This window comes from Barbus barbus (assembly GCF_936440315.1).
Source record: "Barbus barbus genome assembly, chromosome: 5".
In the NCBI taxonomy this organism is placed as follows: Eukaryota; Metazoa; Chordata; class Actinopteri; order Cypriniformes; family Cyprinidae; genus Barbus; species Barbus barbus.
The window spans coordinates 19,034,410-19,054,090 of record NC_136733.1 but is presented as its reverse complement, the minus strand read 5'-3'; the positions used below and the strand labels follow the sequence as shown (position 1 = coordinate 19,054,090).

The window sequence follows — 19,681 nt, the reverse complement described above, 5'->3', positions numbered from 1 at the left end:
ATGAGATTGTTTCATTTGTGGCTCAGAGCCAGGGGATTTCATCCAAGGGCCAATCCCCAGAGGCAAATAAGGTTTACGCACCAGGGGCTTCGTACCCTATGTGGTTCAGACTCCGGTTTCTGACTTTGGGTCCCACTCTAGGCCTGTGTTGTCGTCGCAAGATGCTAAAGACAGACGCTTCCCTTACGGGCTGGGGTGCATCTTGGATGGCCGTCCAGCCCAAGGGATCTGGAGAGGCCATCTTCTCGATTGGCACATCAATTGTCTCAGGTTACTTCACTGTAACCCTGTTCCCTGAAAAAGCAGAAACGAGATGCTGTGCCTCAATGCCGCACTGTAGACGTGCCTGGGCGTCTCTTCAGACAAAGCGTAACCTGAAGGTATGTCCGTTTCATGTCTATTTATAACCTGCAGGTGCACGTAATCAATTACATCACTCACCGAGGTTGTTTAAGTCAATTCTTGGTGTGTTTAACACACGTGCTTCGCAACCAGTCGAACAAAGAATGTTCTCATTAGCATTATTGAAACGCAGCATCTCGTTCCCGCTTTTTCAGGGAACAGGGTTACAGTGAAGTAACCCGAGACGTTCTCTCACCACCACTGCTGCTGCGTGAATATGATGAATAAAACCACAGAGACCTGAAATAATCTAACAAATCAATTGGGACTAAAGCAGTTCCATAAACGAAAAATTTAATTCACACAATCTCACTAATTTGTGCACGCTTATTCTTAAGCAGCCATTAATGTCGATCATGGATCAAATCGATCCACCATGGCAAACAGCAAATATATCTGTGCTGTTTAATCCATTTGAGATGTGTTTTCCTCAGTGCATAACTGACATGTCACAGGTATATTTTTTAATCTGTGAATGTTAAAAAGTCATGCAAACATATCCATTTTTCTGTGAGGAGTGGGCGAGGCACACGAGTGAACGAGCGCTGCTGCACGCATGCGCACTAAACAGACGGAGCGCAATCGAATAGGAGCGCAATAATTCTGAGTAAAATATACATTTTGCTAAATTATTTGTTGTTGGACATTAAATGTGTCTTTTGTGGAATTTTAAACCTACATAAGTGTATTTTTATGATATCAGTAACTGTAACGGGACTATTGTAATAGGTAAATAAAATGTAAGCTAGTAGGTACAGTAGGCTACTAATTACTAAGCTCAAATGAGTTAATGTATGTTTCTTATAGCAGTTAAAATAATAATTTTCTTTATTATTTATTTTCATTTTTAATTCAGTGATTTTAACTTTTAATTGAGTTATTTTAATGCTTTAAAGAGCAATTTTAGATTGTGATGTTCTAATGTTCTGCTAAATGTTCGGCAAACTATAAAAAGGTACAGCTGTCATAAAACCAGGTTACCATGACCAGGTTAGTTTCCCAGCATAAGTTGCCACAGTGACTAAGCTTGATCTAAGCCTATGTTAAATTTGCTTTATGGAACCAAATCATTTGACAACGAGTCAGACTAACTGAAATAAGCCTGGCTTATTTGGTTAACTTGTTTAATGAAACGGCCCTTGAGACAAAGTGATCTCTATTGCATGGTATTGCATTGAATCGCATTGTGTTGAATTTAATCGAAATCAGATCGCACTGCATCGTAATAGGGGTGAATCGTATCGCATCGCATTGGTAGCTGCTGATTTTTTATTTTTTTTGCATGTTTGTCACACTTTAATCTTTCAGATCATCAAACTAATTTAAATATTAATCAAGGATAACACAAGTAAACACAACATGCAGTTTTTAAATGAAGGGTTTTTTTTTTAATGAAAAAATCAGGAAGGGGGCCAACACTTTTTCACACCACTGTAGTTGAAAGAACTTTATATCACAACCATTTCTGCCAGGACCACTATCGTCAAAGATGATTGACAATTAGCATATAGTTTGGATTGGCGGTATGGTTTTGTTCTGGGCAAGAACTGCCTGCGCATCCATGCAGCCTAGCATGGATGAGAGCAGGGAGAGTAGCAATAACCCCCCAGGGTAAACAGAACAGAACCAACAATGTATTGCAGATTTGTTAAAAAGTTCAGTAATTTTATGTACACATATTTAGAATTTTTCTGATTCAAAGAGAATCAGAGGGCTGGATCCTGACTGACAGACGAGGAGTTGGGGGATGGAGGAGGGTAATTAGCTATTGAGCAATGCGAAAACTGCTGATAATACTGACGACCTTATATATGAATGCTTAGATAGGTGTTGTATTCCTATAGGTAGATGGGGATCAGCTGAGAGTCAGCGAGCTGCGAGCTTGACTAACGTGACCTGCCAGAACTAACGCTACGCTTGGTTTTTCACAATAAAACCACACACACTGTACTGTTAATCAAGGCTACTGCTATATTGCCATGGATGACTCTTATATGAACATGTGGATCAAGATTATAATCCCGCGCAACACACAAAAACGAGAAACAAAACAAGAATCTTGCATTAAAAGTTAATATGCCAGTGAGTTAAAGCTGTTTATTTTAAATGTCTTTTCTTTATTATTTACCTTTCTCAAGGTGTTTGAATTACAACATGCTTTTAGAGCACTGCACACACAAAGGGGCATATTATTCCCTCTTAATACTACACCTCATCTGCTAAATGAAAACATGTAAATGCAAATGCAGTGACCCAAGACGTAGAGGCCATGCTAGACATACAAATCGGCTGCTCATAACCACGAACCAAAAGGATGTATAACTTGGGAGACAGAGGGTCTAGAATCCAGATGGATCTATATTTATTATCAGATCAGAAGATCAGAATGAGCTTTATTGGCCAGGTATGTTTACACATACGAGGAATTTGTTATAGTGACAGAAGCTCCACAGTGCAAGAGAAAGACAGCAACAGGACAGAACACAGATAATAAAAGAATAATATACAAATATACAAATAGGCAATGTACAAAATAGCAAAAACACAATATATAATATAGACAATTATGTGTGTACAGGTCTGATATGTGCAAATTTGAAATGAAAAAATAAGTATGTGTGGTGAATAAATAATATATAATAAGGAAAGGGAAAGGGAAGTGGTGTGTGGCCAAGTATGGTGACCCATACTCGGAATTTGTGCTCTGCATTTAACCCATCCAAGCGTACACACAGTAGTGAACATACACCCGGAGCAGTGGGCAGCCAATGCTGCGGCGCCCGGGGAGCAGTTGGGGGTTTGGTGCCTTGCTCAAGGGTCTCACCTCAGTCGTGGTATTGAGGGTGGAGAGAGTGTTGGTTATTCACTCCCCCCACCTACAATCCCTGCCGAACCTGAGACTTGAACCCACGACCTTCGGGTTACAAGTCAAGTCAAGTCACCTTTATTTAATTAGCGCTTTTAACAATGTAAATTGTGTCAAAGCATCTGCACAATATCAAAAAAGGAAAATAGTGTGTCAATAATATAAAATGAAAAGATTAAAAAAAGATTTTCAGTTAAAGGCATTTCATTATTGAATTCAGTGATGTCATCATCGAGCTCAGTTCAGTTTAAATAGTGTCTTTGCAATCAGGTTGACGATATTGCTGGAAATGAAGTGTCCCCAACTAAGCAAGCCAGAGGCGACAAGTCCAACTCTCTATCCATTAGGCCACGACTCCACGTTTAGCGTCAAGTGCTCATGAAATGGATTGCCTGAGGGAAGAAACTGTATCTGTGTCTGGTCGTTCTGGTGCTCAGAGCTCTGTAGCGTCGACCAGACGGTAATAGTTCAAAGAGGGAGTGTGTGGCTGTGAGGTGTCCAGAGTGATTTTGCCAGGCCTTTTGCTCACTCTGGATAAGTACAGTTCTTGGAGAGTGGGGAGGGTTGTACCAATGATTCGCTCAGCAGTCCGGACTACCCTCTGTAGTCTTCTGAGGTCAGATTTAGTAGCTGAGCTGAACCAGAGAGTTATAGAAGTGCAGAGGATGGACTCAATGATGGTTCTGTGGCAGGGTGAACTTCCTCAGCTGGCGAAGGAAGTACAACCTCTGCTGGGCCTTTTTCACAATGGACTCAATGTGATTGTCCCACTTCAGGTCCTGAGAAATTGTGGTGCCCAGGAATCTGAATGACTCCACTGTAGTCACAGTGCTGTTCATGATGGTGAGTGGGGGGAGAGCAGGGGGGTTTCTTCTTAAGTCCACGATCATCTCCACAGTTTTGAGCATGTTAAGCTACAGGTTGTTAAGACTGCACCAGACAGCCAGCTCCTTAACCTCCTGTCTGTAAGCAGACTCGTCACCGTCCTGGATGAGGCCTATCAGTGTGGTGTCATCTGCAAACTTCAGGAGCTTGACAGAGGGGTCTTTAGATGTGCAGTCGTTGGTGTAGAGGGAGAAGAGCAGTGGGGAGAGAACGCAGCCCTGAGGAGCTCCAGTGCTGATGGTGTGGGTGCAATTTTCCCAGCCTCACTAGCTGCTGCCTGTCTGTCAGGAAGCTAGTGATCCACTGACAGACGGAGGTGGGGACGGAGAGCTGTGCCAGTTTATTTTGAAGGGTGTCCAGGATGATGGTGTTAAAAGCGGAGCTGAAGTCTACAAACAGGATACTCACATAAGTCCCTGGTCTGTCCAGACGCTGCAGTATGAAGTGCAGTCCCATGTTGACTGCATTATCCACAGACCTGTTTGCTCTGTAGGCAAACTGCAGGGGGTCCAGTAAGGGTCCAGTGGAGGCCTTCAGATAAGCCAAACCCAGTCTTTCAAATGATTTCATAGCCACAGACGTTAGAGCCACAGCAATTAAGTCCAGTAATTTTGGTTTTCTTTGGGAAGGGGATGATGGTGGAGCGTTTGAAGCATGAGGGGACTTCGCACAGCTCCAGTGATCTGTTGAAGATCTGTGTGAAGATGGGGGCCAGCTGGTCAGCACAGATTTTTAGGCAGGCTGGTGACATACCGTCTGGGCCTGGTGCTTTCCTTCTTTTGTTCTTTCTGAAGACCTGGCGCACGTCATCTTCACTGATCTGAATTTTAGGTGTGGGGGAGAGGGGGGTTGCTGGAGGTGTGAATGGTTGTGGGGAGAGGTGTTCAGGGCGGGTGTGGGGTGTTTTTTAAAACCTGCAGGACAACTCATTCAGATTGTCTGCTAGTTGTTGATTCTCCAGAGTGCTGGGGGATGATGTCTTGTAACTGGTGATATCTTTCATACCTTTCCACACTGAAGCAGAATCACTGGAAGAGAATTTGTTCCTTAGCTTGCCAGAATAATTCCTCTTTGCCACTCTGATCTCCTTTTCCAGTGTGTATTTGGCCTGTTTATACAAGACTTTATCCCCCTTTCTGTAAGCATCTTCTTTGGTCCGATGGAGCTGTCTGAGTTTTGCAGTAAACCATGGTTTGTCATTGTTGTAAGTTAGATGAGTCTTTGTAGGAATGTGCATATCCTTACAGAAACTGATATAAGATGTAACAGTCTCTGTGAGCTCGTCCAGATCGGTGGCAGTAGCTTCAAAAACAGTCCAATCAGTGAGAGAGAAACTGGCTTGTAAATCCTGCTCTGTTTCATTGGTCCATCTTTAAATAGTTCATAATACAGGCTTCGCAGACTTAAGTTTCTGCCTGTAGGATGGAATAAGATGAACCAAACAGTGATCAGAGAGTCCTAAAGCTGCTCGTGGGACAGAGTGATATGCGTCCTTTATCGCTGTGCAACAGTGATCCAATATATTACTGTCTCTGGTGGGACATGTGATGTGCTGTCTGTATTTGGGCAGTTTGCAGGAGAGATTTGCTTTATTAAAGTCCCCGAGAATGATTAAAACAGTCCGGTGTTTTTTTTTGTGTCTGTGATCAGATCAGCGAGTTTCTGTAAAGCTGAGCTCACGTTCGCTTGCGGTGGAGTGTAGACACTCACGAGAATGAACGAACAAATCTCCTGCGGCGAATAGAACGGCTTGCAGTTAATGAAGAGCGTTTCTATATTTGAACAGCACATCTTCTTTAACACAGTTACATCTGTACACCATTGATGTAAAACCATTGATGTAAAACCACGTCCTACCGCCATGCGATTTCCCCGAATTCCGCGTCGCGATCTGCTCTGACCAGCTGGAAGTTATCCAGATGTAGAACGCTGTCCGGTATGTCGCCTTTCAGCCAGGATTCCGTGAAAACACAGAGCAGCAGTTAGAAAAATCCTTGTTCGTCCGTTTTGTTGGGTAGAGAGCGGAGATTCGCCAGATGGATGCTAGGCAACGCCGTTCTAAATCCGCGCTAACGAATCTTCACAAGCGCGCCGGCTCGCTTCCCCCGTCTGCGCGTCCTGAAGCGTTTGACCAGAGCTACGGCTCCGCCAACTACAATGTCCAGCAAAACGTTCGAATAATCAAAATCCGGTAATAGATTTTGTTGTGTGTTCTGCCGAATGTTCAGCAGGTCATCCCTGGTAAAACTGATCGTGTTTGAGAAACAAAAAACAGGAAAAACTAACACAAACAGTACAAACACTGAAGAGCAAAGCACTGTAGCTGCCATCTATGGCCCCATCTGTGGCGCCATCCTGTAGTTCATACAATTACAGGAAACACACACACAAACACACACACACACACACACACACACACACACACACACACTACAACCATCTATAGTACATACAATTAAGCTATAAGCTGCAAACAGATTGCTCTTACAATAAGACCATGTCCAATTGTCAGGAAAGATTTCACATTTCACACTTTTAATGTTGTATTTTATGTTTATACATTAAAAGGCATTTATGTATTTATTTTTTGTTGACTTGCTGTTGTATTAAAAGTAATGGACTATATAAATTACGTACATTTGGGATAATCTTTGTAAATAACTCATGTCTGTTAAAATTTGAATATGATTTATGAAGGACAGATGAATATTTACTGATTGCATATAAAATGAGTCAACCTGAAGAAGGAAAAAAAATACTAACCTGCAAATTTGACATGGAATTTGTTCTCAGGTTTGAGAATCTGGACATATAGAGGACAGTTTGGAGCAAAGTCCTTAACAGCCCACGCTCGCAGAATGGTTTGATGATCCTGTAAGATCAGACATAATTTTTACAATATGATATGCACACTTCATTTTGACATTAAATACAGTTTTAGTGAGAAAATCACTCTGTATTTGTGAAGTGAATCACAGGTACAAAAAAAAAAAAGATAGTCTTTCTGAAATACATGCAATAAGTGTCAATAACTTTTAGAGCTGCAACTAACAACTACTTTGACAATCAGATTATCTGGTTAAACAAAACCATTTGAAACTGGTATGCCTATGATATAAAGTGATAAAACTTCACAGTCATCATCGTTTAAAAAATAAAAACAAAATAATCAAAATAATAATAATATTACAATAAACATTTCAAATTTCCCACTAGCTTTAAGTTACTGTTCATTTAAAAATATAATTACTTGCATTCCATACTAGTTTCTATTATGGTTAATTAGTTAATAAAGTAAATTTGATGTGTACAGTAAAAACGGTTTTGATCAAAATAATTAGGTTTCTTGTTTTTGCTGCTCTCCATTAGATTTATTTTAAAAAGCTTAAAAATAAAACGTCTTGTATATTCATCCGCAGCAGCTCACATTTGAAAAATGTGTGCTTTTTTCATAGAAATTCGTTTTTTTTTATAATTTGAAGTGGCTTCACTGATAAAAAAAAATTCTCTATACACAGCTCAAAGACCCGACTAATCGATAGTAAGATAGGATTTACAGTTATTTTCCTTCTCAGTTATTTACGGAGTTGTTGTTGCAGCCATAACTTTTACTTTTGGCAAGGAACTATATTATGAGGCTATATTTACAGCTGCGGTGCGGTCCACTTCATTTCTGCTGCTGAGGATGAAGCACGCCTCTGCATCGTCCATCCTGCAGGACACAGAACATCATTACACAGCAGTGTCACTCAGATGTAAGGCCTGCACATGTGTGTATGCATTAAAGGGGTCATATGATGCAATTTCAAGTTTTTCTTTCTCTTTGGAATGTTACAAACTGTTCATGCATAGATAAGATCCCTGAAGTTGCAAAGAATGAAGTCTCAAAACCAAAGAGATATTCTTTATAAAAGTTAAGACTTGTCCACGCCCCCCTAAAACGGCTCATTCAAACAAGCCCCCACATGTCTACGTCACGGTATGGGGAGATTTTCATAACACTGCCCAAATGTATACGCAAAGAAAGGGGGTGTGATTTTTATTCTCGCTGTAGTATTGTTGCTGCCGCCAGCGCCATGTCCTGGAGATGCTGTGTTTCGATGTGAAAGCGAAACTACTTTGTTTGGGCTTCCAAAAGAGGACACAACTAGAAATCAGTGGTTAAGTTTGCAGTACAACGCAAATATTCGAGTGTGTGGCACATTTCACCCAGGACTATTTCCTGAACCTGGCAGGAGAGTAGCCTACAATGCTGACTTGCACAAAGGCTGTTTCTATAAAGTGGGTCAATTCCAACTTTGCAAGGACAGTCTGACGCTTCTGACTCACAGCCTGTAAGTACGTTTCTGCTACTGATTATTCAAACGCGAGTTTTGAGCAGTGTAGGGTAGCTCTTGTTGTTTGTCGTTTCTCCGATCACAAATGCAGACAGGGTAATGTTTACGCGGCGTGATGCATAGCGATGCCTAAAAAGACAGTATATAATCAGTAATTATGTCCCCACTGGATGCAACAAATGCCTCATTTGTAATGGGTTTTATAGTTTTAGTCTCATCGTGCCGGGAAAGGCCATCACTATACGGTGAAGGGCGTAACATTTCCGTCACACGCTTGAGGTATTCAGCCAATCACAACGCACTGGATAGCTGGTCAATCAGAGCACGCCTCACTTCTCAGAACGATAAGCTTTGTTAAAATCGATGCGTTTCAGAAAGGCGGGGCATATAGGAGCAACAATAATGTACAGTATGTGAAAAATTGTCACGGTGCACACAGCAGGGAGGATCAAGGACACGCAGACAAGGACGTAAACTCAAACAACAGACTTTAATGAAGACAGGGCAGGGCAAGGCAAACTCACAGACATCAAACACCGGGGGTAACGAGTAGACCAGACGACATTACACTGAACAGACAGGACTATAAATACACAGGTAAATCATAGATAATGAGACGAACACGGCTGAACACGACTAATAATCACATCAGACAAGGACAGGAAACAAACCAAATATGGGCACGGAACACAGGGAGCACGTGGAAACACAAGACACACACAACAGAGGTCTGACAAAAATGTTTTTTGAAGTTTAAACCACATAAACACATTGCATTACACCAAATACACAAAATACTGTTCTTTTTAGCCAGTGTTAATTTCGTCGACGAAGACGATGACGCAAAATATTCGTCAACGAACCTTTTTTCTGTGAATATAAGACGAGACGTTGACGAGCTAAAACTAATATCTGATGATAAAAACTATGGCGAAATTTATGCGCGTCTTCATTAACAAGACGAGACGGGACTAAAATGTTATTTGAGGACTACCGGACATTCAAAATACATCCTATAGGCTAAGTTAACTGTCTTGTCTTTCAAAATGTGCGTCTCTGTCATTGGATAAGGTGCGTTTGTATGGCAGCCGCAGTGGACGGATAGCCTACCAAAACGCGAACTAGCGATCTGAAATAATGGCCTCAGCACCCGAAGGGTTAGGGAGTGGGTGACCAGACGTCCCGTTTTTCCCGGGAGTCAAAATTCATTGTCGATTAACTTAAAGTTAGTGAAGGTGTGTTAGGCGGAAACGCGCTGATAGAAGTGCTCTCTCTCGCGCACGCTCCACTTCTTCAGTTCTCATACAGCGCGCGATCAGTTCTCAGGGCTCAAATACACACACAGCAGTCCAAATGTCTATCATGTAGAGTATCTCACGGAAATACAGTCCGTTATGGTTTAAGTGAGCTTAAACAGGTGGGTGAAAACTGAATGTATGTCAGTAGGCTATTACATGCATACCTTCCGTCTTAAATGGACAGCATTCCCAATTATCTGTCATAAATGTTAACCAACAAAAGATGTTAAATAAATGTATACTTAAGTAAACCTACTGTATCTGAAAAATTAGTTTAATTTATATCTCTACCAAAAAATTTAAATGTATTCCAGTTTTTCCAAATTCAATCCTTGATTCAAATTTCTCATAACTAAGCTTAATTGTTTTGGTCTAAAGAGAGAAGAATTAATGACTATTTTTGTTAGAATACTACATATAAAATAGCTACCAAAATAAATGTTGGTAACTGCAGTTTGACTAAAAGTAATGGCTAAAAGTTGACAAAAATGCAATGACTTTTCGTCGACTAAAACTATGAAAGACTCAAATGACTAAAATGTGACTAAGACTATTAAGCATTTTCGTCTCAAGATAAAGACTAAGACTAAATCAAAAATGCCTGCCAAAATTAACACTGTTTTTAGCAACGTCATATGACCCCTTTAATGTGCTGATAGCAAATTATTTCCATGCTTCTCACAGTCAGTACTGAGGGTCAATTTCACGGTATATTAGCCTCAAGTCTAGCAACACACTATAGATTTAAGATGTTTATTCTCATTGAAAAAGCTGCCATTAATATTCTGACGGTTTTCACACTCTTAATGTTTTCTGGATATGTTCCAGGTTCCTGATAAACTCTGTCAACAGCATCTGTGACATGCTGTCAATTACCACAGTAAATAAGTTTGACTTTTCCATCAGTTTGTAAAAATAAGCAAAAATTGAGTGTAATGCTTTTACAATGGAAGCCTTTGGTGTATGATACTGCAATAGGATAAATGTCACAAAATACACACTGCATCTTCTAAAAAAAAAAAAAAAAAAAAAACCCACAAGGCATTGGTAAACCCAGAAGCACAAACACCTATCCTTTCTGTGACTGTAAACAGACCCGACCAATTACATTTGCAAATCCAGATTATGGAATAACTCTCTAAATCTAACAGTCTCTAAATCTCTAAAGTCATTAAAAATGCAAAAGCACACATTCACATAGAGTGCAAATACAACTTATTTGTGCATTAAATTACAGATAAAAAATTACCTGCGTTTATTTGTGGAATGTACAGTATTGTGAGCATATATTGTCAGATTCTAACAAACCATATATCAATGGAAAGCTTATTTATTCAGCTTTAAGATGATGTAGAAATCTCAATTTTGACAAATTTACACTTAAGACTGGTTTTGTGGTCCAGGGTCACAAATATGTATTTATGCAGTTTCATGTGTGAGATATAGGGAAATGATATGATTACCCGTTTTTTTTTTAGCAGCTGGTGTAGTTACAGCATCTAGCAACAGGGGCAAACTGAATCATACTAACCAGCTAAACAACAACTTCTTGGTGACACGTGACCTGTGCTGAAATGGCCCAATTCATGACACTTAAATAGAAGTGCTTAAAAAATATGAGCTGCAGTGCACAGTTCTGCATTTAAACCCTGAAAAATGCCTGGTCGCATAAATTTCCAATGACTCCAAGAAAATTTCCAAATTTCTGCAGATAACAAATCAGCATCATGTCACAGATGCTTTCGAGTCTGTTTTAAACCCAAAACATTCTTTAAAATGTGAGAAATAACTACTGGCAAAAAGTAAGGTAACATTATTTTAAGGACCAATTCTCAGTATTAACTAGTTGCTTTTTAGCATGCATATTACTAGCATATTGTCTGTTTATAAGTACCTATAAACCACATATTAATGCCTTATTCCACAAGACCATATTTCAGATCCATTAATCCTACCCCATTCCTAAACTTAACAATACCTTCCTAAATATTAAAAAGCAGCAAATTAACAGTTTGTTGACAGAAAACTCTTAGTTAACTGTGTATATGTGTTCCCTACTCTAAAGTGTTACCAAAACTCACAAAAAAGTGCTCACAACATGCATAATTCATCCAGTAATATGCAGCAGCAATGAACACATCTTAATAATTAGAATTTTTATTTTTTTCCCACATAGAGACTTTTAACAACATAAAGTCATTTAAATTCCAGCCTTCCCATTAAAATACACAGATAACACGTCTGGCCAGAAAACCGACTTCTCTTTTATGAGAAATTCATGCACTAGAATATAAAGTGGGCATATTGAGACACATTCGCTGCATTTATAATGAAGGAATATAGTAGGATTTTAAGTGAAGTTACATTGCAGGAAGAAGAACATATATTATCCTTAAATTTCAGGGCTGCTTTATTAAGGAACAGATGGGCTTGAGACTGGTGTCAGGTTTGGCTCTGGCAGTGGCTTGCAGGTTGACTCTTCAAATTTCCTTACAGACTAATTTAGATCTTTTTTTTGGGGAGTCTGCCCAAAGCTTCCATTTGGAAGCAGTTCATCAGTAAGCCTATGCAAGTTTAAATTATAGAAATGCCACATTGATGTATTTGTACATCACTGTGAAAAAATTACTTGTGACTGAAGTTTACTAACAGCTCTTTCACTCTCAGACTCTAAAAAGCCAGAAACACACGTTGTCTTTAACAGAGAATAATAAGATTATGCTAATTTAATTAGCTAAACTGCTAAGCCTGCCATTAAGCCAAACCTTAACGTTGAAGCATTGCTGTGCACTTTATAGTGAGTCATAAATCGTCCAATACATTTGCTGCTTTAAGTACAGCTCTTGCAAGTTGTTCTATTGATGTCTACATTTCATAGACATTGAAGTCACCTTACTCAATATAAAAACAGTTCAGTTATACAGAACTGCACTCCATATCTTCTGTCCTTAAATGTTTTTTGGTGAAGGTACTGTAACTCTTAATATACTGTTGAATACACAAGAGCTCTCGTTGACAGGCTACATGGAGATTGAAAATCTCTGACAATATTAATCTCATTCCAAGGTCAATTCTCAAATGTTCTCAGTAATCTAGAGATAGTATAAATGTATTTAAAAAGGACTTGATGAAACCACTTGCAGTAACAGATAAGTTTGCTGATCCATTGGACTGATGTCTGTTTCAGTCTAATGCCTCTCTCATAGACTCAAACACAGAGTCAGAACCTCAATTCAAACTGCAAGGTAACTCTGATTCAGTAAAAATCTAACTGTAGGTCCATTTTTGATGGTGAATCTGTGTTGGCATGTCAATGGACATGGCGTGTCTATAAACGTCTATCCAAAATTGTAGTAGTTTTATTTCTGAGTGCTTTCATTTTCCTACTTTAATCATGCTCAAAATGCATCCACATATAATAAAGGGACCTTTTAGACAACAACCAAAATTTTAAAACTTACTTGGCTCTCATCAGGTCTTGATCTTTCAATGCAGAGCCTTGGAGGTAGATGACCCGTTGAGACCACAACGGGATCTGCAGTATACGCCGCACCTGGATGTCCATCTCAGAGGGACAGAGTATCACCACATAATAATCCTACAAGACATTTGAGAATTAATGATACTACCATCACATACTGAGTTAGATTATAATACATATTATTGGAATACACAGTTCAAAAATAAACACTTGCATATATGGGATTATGTATGTACCTGTAGTCTCGGGTGGGCATAGAACTCATTGAGGAAATCCATGAGTAGGTCTATTTTGAGTGAAGTAACGCAGAGAACCACATGTTTCTCTGTCTGAGCACGATGTCTGCTGTAGTTTCCACCTGACTTCTGCCTCTCCATCCAAAGATACGCCAACTCTTCAAACTGGTGTCGAAATGAGAGACAGAAAGTAAATTCTGTGTAAAGGCAATATATTATTAACCATTCCACTTATTTCTGCTTTAATCGTCTAGTGAGGTTGGATCTCCCTTCATTAAGCTGAGTAAATGTAATGATGGCAGGGCATTAAAGGAATAGTTCACACAAAAATGAAAATTTGCTGAAAATGAACTCAGACCATTTAAGATGTAGATGAGCTTGTTTCTCCATCAAATTTGGAGAAATTTAGCATCACACTACTTACTCATCAATAGATCCTCTGCAGTGAATGGGTGCCGTCAGAATGAGAGCCCAAACATTAATAAAAACATCTAAATAATCCACGCGACACCAGTCCAGCAGTTAACATCTTATGAAGTGAAAAGTTGCATGTTTTTAAGAAACAAATCCATCAAGACTTGTGCTTGATCTGTGCATATTTCTCTCCTGATTCAAGTAAGATGATGTTCACTAGAGAAAACAATACTATGGATTGGCAATGGTTCAAGGTTTAAAACATATTAATGGATTTCTTTATTACAAACATGCAGCGTCTCACTTCACAAGATGTTAATTGATTGTTTTGGAGTCTCATTCTGACGGCACCTATTTATTGTCACCTATTCATTCAAATCTGTTCCAATGAAGAAAGAAATTCATCTACATCTTAGATGGCCTGAAGGTGAGTACATTTTCAGGAAATTTTTATTTTTGGGTGAACTATACTTTTAATACTGAAGGCAAGTGATTGTGGGCTGGTCGTATCACCTGTAATGGCAGCACCACCAGAGCCACACAGATCATGATGACCACGAGTAGCTGAGAGGGCCAGATTCTGGGTGTGACGTCTCCATAACCAACAGTCGAGAAGGTGACGATGCAGAAATATAAAGCGTCGAAAAGGGTGAGATTCTTCCCCGCCCGCTCGAGGTGCTGAATCCCACAAGCCCTATGGAGTATTAAAAAATAACTTGAGGAAACAATTTTGAAAATAAAATTATATCTAATGAATTTAGCATCATGGTAATGTTATAGTTTCATAAGAAAGGCTCTTTCCATGAATAGGGTTCAATAGAGCTGCTCAGTCATGATGGCAATTTGTATACTTGCCCAGAAGGCCATTTCACCATGGGCTCTCTCAGGAATTTCAAATGGGCTTTTAAAATAGCGGTTTTCGAGTTTAAGTAAAATAAGGTCTGTGGTAAACATTATTTCAAGACTTTCCCATTTTGTTCTACAACATACTGTATTACATGTCATGTCTAAAAATGGGAAATTTAAAACCAATGTGTGGTTTACATTATAACATCAATTGAAATTATAATGTAAATACATAAGGACTGTAACAGTTGTGTGATTTATCACATTCTGTGGTAGTTGTAGTCCATAAGTAAGAACTTTATTCAGACAGGTCCCAAAATATTCGTAAAAGTCTATCAGATACAGTACATATGCAAATATATGCTGATACAAAATAAAACAAGTGGGCTAATAATTACTGTAGCTTGACCTCCTGAGGATAATACAATAAAATTAAGCACCTTCTGTTACTGACACTTTGCTGAAAACAACATAATGCGACTTTAAGGAGTTTCAATTTTTTCATTTAAATAATTCATGCTTCCAAATATAGGGCGACAGTTGGGTTCCCAAACTCAAAATACCATGTACATCCTCCAGAGAGAAACATTTTTTAGTTTGTTTGTTTTTTAACAATTAAATTATTTACTGCTCAAGACTGATTAAAAAATACAGCAAAAAATAGTTCCCTATCGATACTTCACTCGTACTGCATCGCTAGATGCTATTGGGAAAAACTCCTTTTTCTCCAAGGACCGAAGACTTTTTAATCACGCAATGTGGCTGCACGGCCATTGGTTCGTGCAGTGATATAAAAACGAACCAATGGCTCGTCAGCGGTGCTGCACGAGCCTATGGCGGCAAAGCCCACCAGAAGGGGCGGGGCCATCTGGCTATATAAGCGGGCACTTCGCCATAGGAAATCAGATCAATTCTCCTTCAGTGACGACTTCTTCTCTTCGCTGATCTCAGGACACGCCTCGCTGTGGATTGAAGCTGCCTTTTCTTCTGCGCCTCTTTGCTGTTCTAGCCCACTCCTCCGAGCCGCTTCAGCGATTGACGCAGACGCCAGCTCGTTCCCTGTTGCCATCCGGCGAGCCTAAAAAAAAAAGGAGCTTTTTCTGTCTAAAAGAGCTGCGGCGTTGTTCCAAATGCCGCATCGTCATTGCGTGTCGTGCAGAATCTCTCTGCACGACGGTGACGGCCACTCAGAGTGCGTTTCCTGCTTGGGTAAACCCCACACAGAAGCTGCTCTGACCGAGATGGAATGTTCCCATTGCGTGAACATGAGTCTCGTCACTCTGCGCGCTCGGATCGCTTTGTTTTCAGAGAGCGAAGCCACTCCTCGCGCCCTCCCGTTTTCTTCTCCCCAGGGACCTGTGGGGAAAAAACGGCGGGGCAAAGGGATTAAGCACTCAGCGGCAAGCGAGCTCACGCCGACTCAGACCCCACGTCCCTCGGCTGGTGCGTGTGATGTGGTCTCGTTCGGTGCTGTCGAGGACGAGCTATTAGATGAAAGCATGTCTCTAATAGCATCAGACGCGGAGGACATGTCGGGCTCTATTGTTGACCCCGCCCCTTCATCGTCTGCCGAGCCCAGGGACTCGAGGCTAGGGATGGATGCCGAACTTTTCCGCATCCTCTCTAAGGCAGTCGACGAGCTGGGTTTGGAATGGCCTACACCGGAGGAGCCCACTCGTAGTCGTCTGGACGAATGGTTCCTGCCGGGGCGCCGTTCGGCCCATCATCAGCGAGCCTCTCCGTTTTTCCCGGAGGTCCATGACGAACTGACGAAGTCGTGGTGCACTCCGTACTCGGCTCGCCTTCGCTCTAACTCTTCTTCTGCTCTCTCCTCAGTGGACGGCGCCGAAGAGAAGGGCTACGAGAGGATGCCCCCTCTCGACGAGGCAGTGGCTGTGCACCTTTGCCCACCCCCCGCTATCGGATGGAAAGCAAAGGTCGCTCACCCCTCCAAGCCCTGCATCGACAACTTCTGCCCTCGCTGGACGACCTTAATCCTCCGCCGGGGCAGGCCGCCTCAGCGCTTCATTCCATGGCTGTGCTCCAGGTCTTTCAGGCCAAACTCTTCCAGACCATGGATGAGTCAGGACCTAATGCTGCGGCTTTCAGAGAGCTGCGCAGCGCCACCGACCTGTCTCTGAGGGCCACTAAAGCCACAGCACAGGCCAATGGCCAACCTAGTGGTGTTGGAGCACCACTTATGGCTAAACCTCACCAAAATCAAGGAGGCTGACAAGGTCCCTTTCCTTGACTCCCCGGTCTCCCTTACGGGGCTCTTTGGACCTGCCGTCGAGGGATTTGCGTAGCGATTGGCTCATTCTAGCACAGTTGAAGGCCGAGCTAATAGCTCACAGGTCCCTCCTCCTCAATCACTTGGAGCGCCTGGGACTCAGGATCAATTTGGCCAAGCTCCCTGTCCCCCAGCCCACGAGCTTCATTCCTGGGGACAGTTTTCGACTCAGCCCGCATGAGGGCGAAAGTCGCGCCAGATCGTGCTCTGGCTACTCGGCAGCTCACGGCTTCCTTCAGAATTGGGAGCCTCCTACCCACTCAAAGTGTTTCAAAGGATGCTGGGCCTCATGGCCTCCGCATCGCCAGTTCTTCTGTTGGGCCTTCTCAAAATGAAACCCATTCAGTACTGATTGAAACCTCTAATTCCGCCCCATGCATGGCGTCATGGACGCATCTGCATCAGAGTGGACCAGGCCTGCGTGTCGGCGCTGGCCCCCTGGAAGGACTTACAGTGGTTCGAGCAGGGCATGACAATGGGTTTGGTTTACAGAAGAAAAGTTGTTATGACAGATGCCTCCAACACAGGTTGGGGGGCTCTGTGCGATGACAGACCGACCTTCGGCTCCTGGATGAACGCGGAAGGCCAGCTACACATCAACTGCCTCGAAATGACGGCAGTATACTGCGTACCGTGCCATGCCATTCAGCTGCACTACTCAGGTCGTCGCTTCAGTCGAATTGATCTGATTTCCTATGGCGAAGCGCCCGCTTATATAGCCAGATGACCCGCCCCTTCTGGTGGGCTTTGCCGCCATAGGCTTGTGCAGCACTGCTGATGAGTCATTGGTTCGTTTTTATATCACTGCACGAACCAATGGCCGTGGAGCCACACTGCGTGATTAAAAAGTCTTCAGTCCTCGGAGAAAAAGGAGTTTATCCCCATAGCGTCTAGCGACGCAGTACTCGTTCCCGTAGCTCAGGGAACCTGAGGTTACGTGAGTAACCGAGTACGTTATATACAGTGAATTTTTATAACAATCTAAAATTACAGTTTTCTATTTGAAAATATTTAAAAATGTTATTTATTCTTATGAAGATGGCTATTTGTTTTCTGCATATGCTACATGACCTACACTGCATAATAAAAGGCATTAAGTTCACAGTTGTATACCTTTGACTTTTTTGCTTTGAAAATGTTTGTAATAAGATTCATGTCAGAGCTGGGTGGTTCAGTTGAGCTATGGCTTATAGCTCCTTAAGGATTAATTTTTCAATCCCTACAGAGAAAATGAATGGGGAAATACTTCCAGAACCCAGACTGCTGAAAAAAAGTGAGCCGTGACTGCTGTACTCTATTTACAACTATTGACACTGCAGGGGTAATCAATATTTTTGCATGATTTGATGAGCATTATTGATCAGGGCAGTTAATTAATCTGAGTGTGACTGTTTCAGATTTGCTGCATTATATACAGGCCTGTAAAAAGCTGAAGCCCTATCAGGGTTGTAAGAGATCAAAGAGCTTTACCCAGTAAAGACCAGACAGAGCAATGTACAGATCAGAACGAGGACCTGGTTGAACATGGCAGAGTGTGTGCGCTGAATGGCACGATGGAGATCATTCTAGAAAGGAACAGAGATAGGTGAAAGAGATCTCATCCCTCAGAGAATAAGCCAAGACAAGTTACAAGAATAAAACGCATATTGCAGGCAACGTGAGATAACTGTAAAAGCCCTGTTCTGAAAGAAAGACTGCCCATTTAAGTGCCTGCTTTAAAGAGAACTTAATAACCTTCATTATCTTTCATTCATTGTACAGTGAAAGTCTAGTGCTCCTCAAATAACTAATTCTTCTATTCCGCTGAACGTAATAAGAGCAAAATATAGTAAGAAAAATGTGAATACTCTTTAATAACTGTACTGCTCAATTATATACGAGATACACATAAACTGTATGTTAACTAAAATGTCATGGCCAAGAGATCAGGGCTTAAATGACGCCCTTTTCGTAATATTCCCCTCACAAGGAAAATATATTTTAAGAAAACTTTGGGGTAAAATAGAAAAAATATTTCTTCCATGTCACATTTTGGTTATGGTTAGTATTTCTCTTCTACCATTATCTTTGCTTAAAGCATTTGTAAAAGGACATTCGCCCTGCCATGTTCTCTCTGGCCATTTGACCCGACCATCTGGCAGGGAAGGGAATACTGGCACCCTCTCAAAGTTTTGCTCATTGATGATGCATTTTCATTTGTCAAGTGCATAATGAAGTAAAGCTTCCCAACAAAGCAATATTATCAAACACCACCCATGTTATTCTGCTAAGACACCCAACATAATTTCCCGTAGCCATGTGAAATGCACTGCAGAGCTGCAAAAAATACCTACAATCATGTTCTCCAGCGCTGATTTGGCAAGCCAACAGTTCAGAAACACGGGAACAAATATGTTCCTCAGCGGAGGCCAAAAAATCTAAAAAGGAAAACACTCACAGAATGAAGGATGATTGTGTCAGACATATTTCAATCTAGTATAAGAAAGTAAAACTATTCAAAACATTTATAACAGAAAGGCATAACTGTGTTGTGTTCCACTCGATAGCTTTTACATCTGTAATGGCATTAGCATAAAGGAATTAAACATCCTATAATTTTCTCCCACTAAATGCAGGTAAAAAAAAG

General features: G+C 41.2%; 2 protein-coding genes across 3 annotated transcripts in view; both read right to left on the bottom strand.

The window, feature by feature from the left end:
• Positions 1–19,681, bottom strand: part of LOC306870239 (mucosa-associated lymphoid tissue lymphoma translocation protein 1-like) — a 1,002,100-nt gene that overhangs the window by 395,966 nt on the left and 586,453 nt on the right. The window lies entirely within an intron of this gene.
• Positions 1–19,681, bottom strand: part of LOC306870259 (potassium channel subfamily T member 1-like) — an 82,141-nt gene that overhangs the window by 22,576 nt on the left and 39,884 nt on the right. The window contains exons 8-14 of the mRNA XM_079417420.1: positions 19,389–19,472; positions 18,526–18,620; positions 14,433–14,613; positions 13,506–13,670; positions 13,250–13,386; positions 7,802–7,865; positions 6,917–7,025 (exon numbers count right to left, since the gene is read on the bottom strand). Coding sequence (XP_079273546.1) covers positions 6,917–7,025; positions 7,802–7,865; positions 13,250–13,386; positions 13,506–13,670; positions 14,433–14,613; positions 18,526–18,620; positions 19,389–19,472 — 835 coding nt within the window. The remainder of the gene's footprint in view (positions 1–6,916; positions 7,026–7,801; positions 7,866–13,249; positions 13,387–13,505; positions 13,671–14,432; positions 14,614–18,525; positions 18,621–19,388; positions 19,473–19,681) is intronic.